The sequence below is a fragment of the Humulus lupulus genome, chromosome 2 (assembly GCF_963169125.1).
Source record: "Humulus lupulus chromosome 2, drHumLupu1.1, whole genome shotgun sequence".
Classification (NCBI taxonomy): domain Eukaryota; kingdom Viridiplantae; phylum Streptophyta; class Magnoliopsida; order Rosales; family Cannabaceae; genus Humulus; species Humulus lupulus.
The window spans coordinates 63,300,002-63,306,602 of record NC_084794.1 but is presented as its reverse complement, the minus strand read 5'-3'; the positions used below and the strand labels follow the sequence as shown (position 1 = coordinate 63,306,602).

The window sequence follows — 6,601 nt, the reverse complement described above, 5'->3', positions numbered from 1 at the left end:
ATCTTGTTATTAGGGTTTTAGTGGATTCTTCTTGAAACTTTGATTTCTTAATGAAATTTTCCTGAATTTCTTTCTTCTGCTGTGGATTATTTATCATACATTTAATGCTTGTGAATGTTTGATCATCATTTACATGTTCATATGATTTTAACCTAAATTCTGAAAAGAAAAGGGTAATTATGCTATAGATAAATAATCGCAATTTCATATTAGACGAAAGTACTTTTATGAGTTGTGTAGTTTAGGGTTTTTGTGCTTAAAGCCTGCAATGTATTGATTTACCACAGAGATGTAGGAAATAATATATTGTAGAGAATTATAGATCCTAACAAGACTATAATATATAATTGTAATCTGCTACCGTAACAGAATTAAGAAATCTTGAGAATTGATTAGAAATCATAAGTGGAAAGTTGATGAAACTAAAGCCCTAACTTTTGCATCTGTTAATTTAAATCAACTCTTTTTACTGCATTTATTTAAGTATTAGTAGTTTCCTAAATTTTAGTAATAATTATTTTAATTGTCAATCTGAAATTATTAAGCAAATCAATTAGAATTAGGAATTAATTGTTGGTGATTAATATCAGTCTTCGTGGGATCGACACTTGACTTATCATATATTACTTGATTAGATCGCGTATACTTGCGTGTTATATTTTGGTGATCAAGTTTTTGGCGCCGTTGCCGGGGACTGTTTTTATTAATATCAATAAGTTAATTTTTGTTCTAAATTGATTGTTTTTTTTTTTTTTTACATTTAATCCGGATCAAGGTTCTCTTGTGTTTCAGGACTAGTTGGTATATGCGAAGCAATAGACAAAAACAGGTTATACCAATAGATCGGGAAATTAAAAGAACTTGCAGGAAAAACCGGAAGATTAAAAGGAAATTGGAATTCACCATGGCTGATAATCTGGGAAATGGTGCTAATAATGGTCAAGGGGCTGCTGAGGTTCCAAGGGAGCAAGGAGCATGAACACTGAGAGATTATGTACTTCCTACTGTTACAGGAGTGCATTCATGCATTAGACCTCCAACCATTGCTGCCAACAACTTTGAGATCAAACCAGCCATCCTTCAGATGGTTCAAACAACTGTTCAGTTTGGAGGTATGCCGACGGAGGACCCTAATTTACACATAGCTAATTTCCTGGAGTTATGTGCTACGTTCAGGATGAATGGGGTGAGCAATGATGCTATAAGACTGAGACTATTCCCATTTTCGTTGAGGGATAGGGCGAAAAGTTGGCTGATTTCTTTACAAGCGAATTCGATCACTACATGGGAGGAGCTAGCTCAGAAATTTCTTGCCAAGTTCTTTCCTCCAGCGAAGGCTGCTAAGTTAAGGGGTGAGATTAATAATTTTTATCAGTTGGATGGAGAGTCACTGTATGATTCTTGGGAGCGTTTTAAGGAGTTGCTAAGGAAGTGTCCGCACCATGGAATAGAAAAGTGGATGTTGGTGCATAACTTCTATAATGGGTTGAATGGGACGACAAGAACAATTATAGATGCTGCGGCAGGAGGTGCCTTTATGAGCAAAAGTGCTAATGAGGCATATGAGCTATTAGAGGAGATGGCGATGAACAATTACCAATGGCCAAATGAAAGGGGCCAGCCAAAGAAGGTGGCTGGAATGATGGAAGTGGATGCCATAACCATGCTTACCGCTCAAGTAGCAGCCTTGACAAAGCAATTGCAAAAGACCACACTACCCTCTCAAGCTATGCAAGTTCAAAAATCATGTGAAGTGTGTGGTATATCCCATCAACCAAACCAATGCCCTACTACAGACATGAATAATATGCCCATGGAAGAAGTTCAAGCCATAGGAAATTACCAAAGACAGCCAAACAATCCAAATTCCTTGACTTACAATTCAGCTTGGAAGAACCATCCCAATTTTTCTTGGTCTAACAACCAAAACACCCTCCAACCTTATCCTCAACCTCAGCCACCTTATATACCCACCCAAAATAGGCCACCATATCCACAACAATATGCACACCAAAATCCTCCTCCAGGCTATTATCAACCACAAAATAGACCACCTCCCCAAATACCAATGAAACCAGCTGAACCTCAACCTGATGTGCTTAACCAGTTCATGACTAAAACTAGGGCATCCATAAGAAGTTTGGAAACTCAAATAGGGCAATTGGCTACTTTAATGACTAATAGAGCTCAAGGAAATTTGCCTAGCACTACAGAAGTAAATCCTAAAGAACAGTGCCAAGCTATTACTTTGAGGAGTGGGGCGAAATATGAAGGGCCAAAGAAGAGTCAGTCAGTTGAAGGAGAGAAGAAGTTGGATGATAAAAAGGTTACTGAAGACCTTAAGGAAGAAGAGGAGACCCCACCTGTAACTATTGAGCATCATGTTAGAGTTCCATATCCACAAAGACTTCGCAAGCATAATTTGGATAAGCAGTTTGCAAAGTTTTTAGAGGTGTTCAAGAAGCTACACATAAATATACCATTTGCGGAAGCATTGGAACAAATGCCTAGCTATGTAAAGTTTATGAAGAAGATTCTCTCAAATAAGAGAAAAATGGGTGATTATGAAACAGTGGCATTAACAGAAGAATGCATCGCAATTTTGCAACGAAAGCTTCCTCAAAAGTTGAGAGATCCTGGGAGTTTTACCATTCCATGCACTATTGGGGAGTTCGAATGTAAGCATGCCCTATGTGATTTGGGGGCGAGTATTAATTTAATGCCTTTGTCTGTATTCCGAAGGCTTGGTTTGGGGGAAGCTAGGCCAACTACAGTAACATTACAGCTGGCTGATAGATCTGTGAAGCATCCTCGTGCTATTATAGAAGATGTGTTGGTAAAGGTGGATAAGTTTATTTTTCCGGCTGATTTTATAGTCCTTGATATGGAGGAGGATGAGAATGTTCCAATTATTTTGGGGAGACCATTTTTAGCAACTGGGCAAGCATTGATTGATGTGAAAAAGGGAGAGTTGAAGCTGAGAGTTCAAGGGGAGGAAGTAGTATTTAATGTGTTTAAGGCTATGACTTATCCTAAAACAAGTGATAGTTGTTTCTCTGTTGATGTGGTCGAGGAAGTAGTGGAAAGAAAAACATTAAGGGAGGATCCTCTTGAGTTGAGTCTCACAGTTGATGATGTAGATGGTGAGGAGAATGAAGAGGTGATGAGTTACTTAAATTGGATAAAATCAGCTGAGCCTTGGAAACATAAGAAATTTGAAGAGTTGGGGGCAGGACCAGACAGACCATTACCATCGATTCAGAAGCCACCTGTTTAAGAGTTAAAGGTTTTACCAGACCACCTTCGTTATGCTTATCTTGGGGAGAAAGAGACTCTTCCAGTTATAGTCTCATCATTTCTTTCGGAAGTAGAGGAGGAGAAATTGTTGAGGGTGTTACGGGCTCATAAAACTGCTATAGGGTGGACTTTGGCTGATATAAGAGGAATTAGTCCATCGACAGTCATGCATAGAATTCTGATGGAAGATGAGGTGAAACCGACTATTGATGCTCAAAGAAGGCTTAATCCAACAATGAAAGAAGTGGTGAGGAAAGAGATTTTGAAGTGGTTGGATGCTGGGGTGATTTACCCAATTTCTGATAGTGCTTGGGTAAGCCCAGTGCAAGTGGTACCGAAAAAAGGGGGTATGACGGTGATAAAGAATGAAAGCAATGAATTGATTCCAACTAGGACAGTGACGGGGTGGAGGATATGTATTGATTATCGGAAGTTGAATAAGGCAACGAGGAAAGATCATTTTCCTTTGCCTTTCATTGATCAAATGTTGGATAGATTGGCGGGGCATAATTACTATTGTTTTTTAGATGGGTACTCGGGCTATCACCAGATCGTAATTGCACCGGAGGATCAAGAAAAGACAACTTTTATGTGTCCTTATGGGACTTTTGCTTTTCGGAGGATGCCATTCGGGTTATGAAATGCACCAGCCACGTTTCAATGGTGCATGATGGCAATATTCTCTAATATGGTTGAAAAAGGCATTGAAATTTTTATGGATGATTTTTTGGTATATGGGTCTTCTTTTGACAGATGTTTGACGAATTTGGAGATGGTGTTGAGAAGGTGTGAGGAGTCGCATTTGGTGCTTAATTGGGAAAAGTGCCACTTTATGGTTAGTGAAGGCATTGTATTGGGGCACAAAATTTCTAAGAAAGGAATTGAAGTAGATCGGGCCAAGATTTCTACTATAGAGAATTTGCCACCACCAATTTCAGTTAAAGGAGTGAGGAGTTTCTTGGGCCATGCGGGGTTTTATAGGAGATTTATCAAAGACTTCTCAAAGATCTCAAAGCCGTTGTCTAACTTGTTGATGAATGGGGTTCCTTTTGATCTTAATGATGATTGTTTGGTTGCTTTCAAGACTCTCAAAGAGAAGCTCATTTCAGTGCCAATAGTATGTACTCCTAATTGGGACCTTCCATTTGAGCTTATGTGCGATGCTAGTGATTATGCAGTTGGAGCGGTTCTTGGGCAGTGAGTGGATAAGGTATTTCGAACTATATACTATGCTAGTCGAACTTTAGACGATGCTCAACTGAATTATGCAACAACGGAAAAAGAACTTCTAGCCATAGTTTATGCCTTCAATAAGTTCTGTCCATATTTGATTGGAAATAAGGTGGTAGTCTATACGGATCATTCGGCAATAAAGTATCTTATGACTAAGAAAGATTCCAAGCCTCGTCTTATTCGGTGGATTTTGCTATTACAATAGTTTGATGTGGAAATTAAGGATAAGAAGGGTACTGAGAACTTGGTGGCTGATCATCTGTCTCGTTTAGAGGTTGGGGTAAATTCTCTTAATAAAGAAGTTCAGATTAATGATGTTTTTCCGGATGAGCAGTTGTTCGAAGTGAATGTTGGTAAGGAGGTTCCATGGTTTGCAGACTATGTAAATTATTTGGCTGCAAAGGTTATACCCCCTGAAATGACAAGGCAACAATTAAAGAAATTTTATTCGGAGGTGAAGCATTATTATTGGGAGGAGCCTATTCTGTACAAGCATTGCCCAGATCAAGTTATTCGTAGATGTGTGCCTGAGGAGGAGATGTTGTCAATCTTAACTCACTGTCATAGTTTGCATTGCGGTGGTCATTTTGGCGGAACAAGAACAGCAGCGAAAGTTTTGCAAAGTGGGTTTTACTGGCCTACATTATTTAAGGATGCTAATGATTTTGTCAAAAGTTGTGACCGTTGTCAACGGACTAGGAACATATCAAGAAGAGATCAAATGCCGATGACCGGTATTTTGGAAGTTGAGCTATTTGACGTATGGGGGATTGACTTTATGGGACCCTTCCCATCATCGTATAATAACAAGTATATTTTGCTTGCGGTTGATTATGTTTCTAAATGGGTAGAAGCTGCAGCAACTCCTACTTGTGATGGGAAGGAAGTTATTAAATTCCTTCATAAAAATATCTTCACTCGATTTGGTACTCCAAGAGCTATTATTAGTGATCGGGGAAGTCATTTTTGCAATGTGTGGTTCACCGCTCTTTGTGCTCGTTATGGTGTTCATCATCGCAAGGCATTATTTTATCACCCAATTGCAAATGGCCAAGCTGCAGTATCGAATAGAGAAATAAAAGGTATCTTGGAAAAGACAGTAAATACTTCGAGGAAGGATTGGTCGAAGAAGCTCGATGATTCACTTTGGGCTTATCGCACAACTCCGATTGGTATGTCACCATATCGATTGGTGTTTGGTAAGGCTTGCCATCTACCGGTGGAATTGGAGCATAGAGCCTTTTGGGCTGTGAAAAAGCTGAATGTTGATCTCTTCATGGCGGGGCAGAATAGGCTTATGGAGTTAAATGAACTTGAGGAATTCCGAAATGAAGCTTATGAGAATGCGAAGATATATAAGGAGAAATCGAAGGCTTTTCATGATAAGAGAATATTGAGGAAGGATTTTCAACCAGGGGATAAAGTTTTGCTCTTTAATTCTAGGCTTAAACTTTTTCCTGGAAAATTGAAGTCAAGATGGTCTGGACCGTATACGGTAGTCTTTTCACTTCCTTATGGAGCAGTAAAAGTTCATAGTGAAAAGACGGGAGATTTTAAGGTGAACGGACAGAGATTGAAGCATTACTTGGAGGGACCGGTGGAGACATGTAGGATCGTGGTCGGGTTGGAATTGATTTGATCTGAAGACTAAAGCAGCGTCCGGCTAAATGACGTTAACGACAGCGCTCGTAGGAGGCATTCCTATGTTTGTTTTTAATTTTTAGTTCAGTTAGTATGTAAAAAGCATGAACAATTTTTAGTTTTAGTTGTGGTTGGACTTATTATTTTGTTTAGTTTTTAGTTTTTCTTTAAATGTAATAGAACCGTGGAAATCGTGAAAACTATAAAAAAAAAAATTAAATAAATAAAAATAAAAAAATTGAAGATTGGCATTGTGGAGAGAGGGCCGTGGCGCATTCAACAAGAGCCGCGGCCCTTGACGAAGTCAGAGAAGGAGGCTCGGTTCGGAGGAGCGCGCCGCGGCGCCTATGGGAAGGGCCGCGACGCTTGGCGAATTCTAGAGATTCCAGAATTGATACGCGTCGCGGCGCCTGAGGGGAGCGCTGCGGCG

The 6,601-nt window shown here is 39.5% G+C and overlaps 1 protein-coding gene and 1 non-coding gene across 2 annotated transcripts; one reads left to right on the top strand and one right to left on the bottom strand.

Moving 5' to 3' along the window:
- Positions 1-1,342: 1,342 nt before the first annotated feature.
- On the bottom strand, positions 1,343-1,449 carry LOC133820135 (small nucleolar RNA R71). The gene has a single exon (XR_009886566.1). It is a non-coding gene; the product is annotated as a small nucleolar RNA R71 (small nucleolar RNA).
- Positions 1,450-1,537: 88 nt separating this feature from the next.
- On the top strand, positions 1,538-6,169 carry LOC133814340 (uncharacterized). Its single transcript, XM_062247312.1, has 10 exons — positions 1,538-1,760; positions 2,274-2,836; positions 2,966-3,160; positions 3,287-3,610; positions 3,848-3,930; positions 4,051-4,483; positions 4,736-4,956; positions 5,050-5,264; positions 5,391-5,629; positions 5,735-6,169. The coding sequence occupies exons 1-10, from the start codon at positions 1,538-1,540 to the stop codon at positions 6,167-6,169; spliced, it is 2,931 nt and encodes a 976-aa protein (XP_062103296.1).
- The last annotated feature ends 432 nt before the right edge of the window (positions 6,170-6,601 follow it).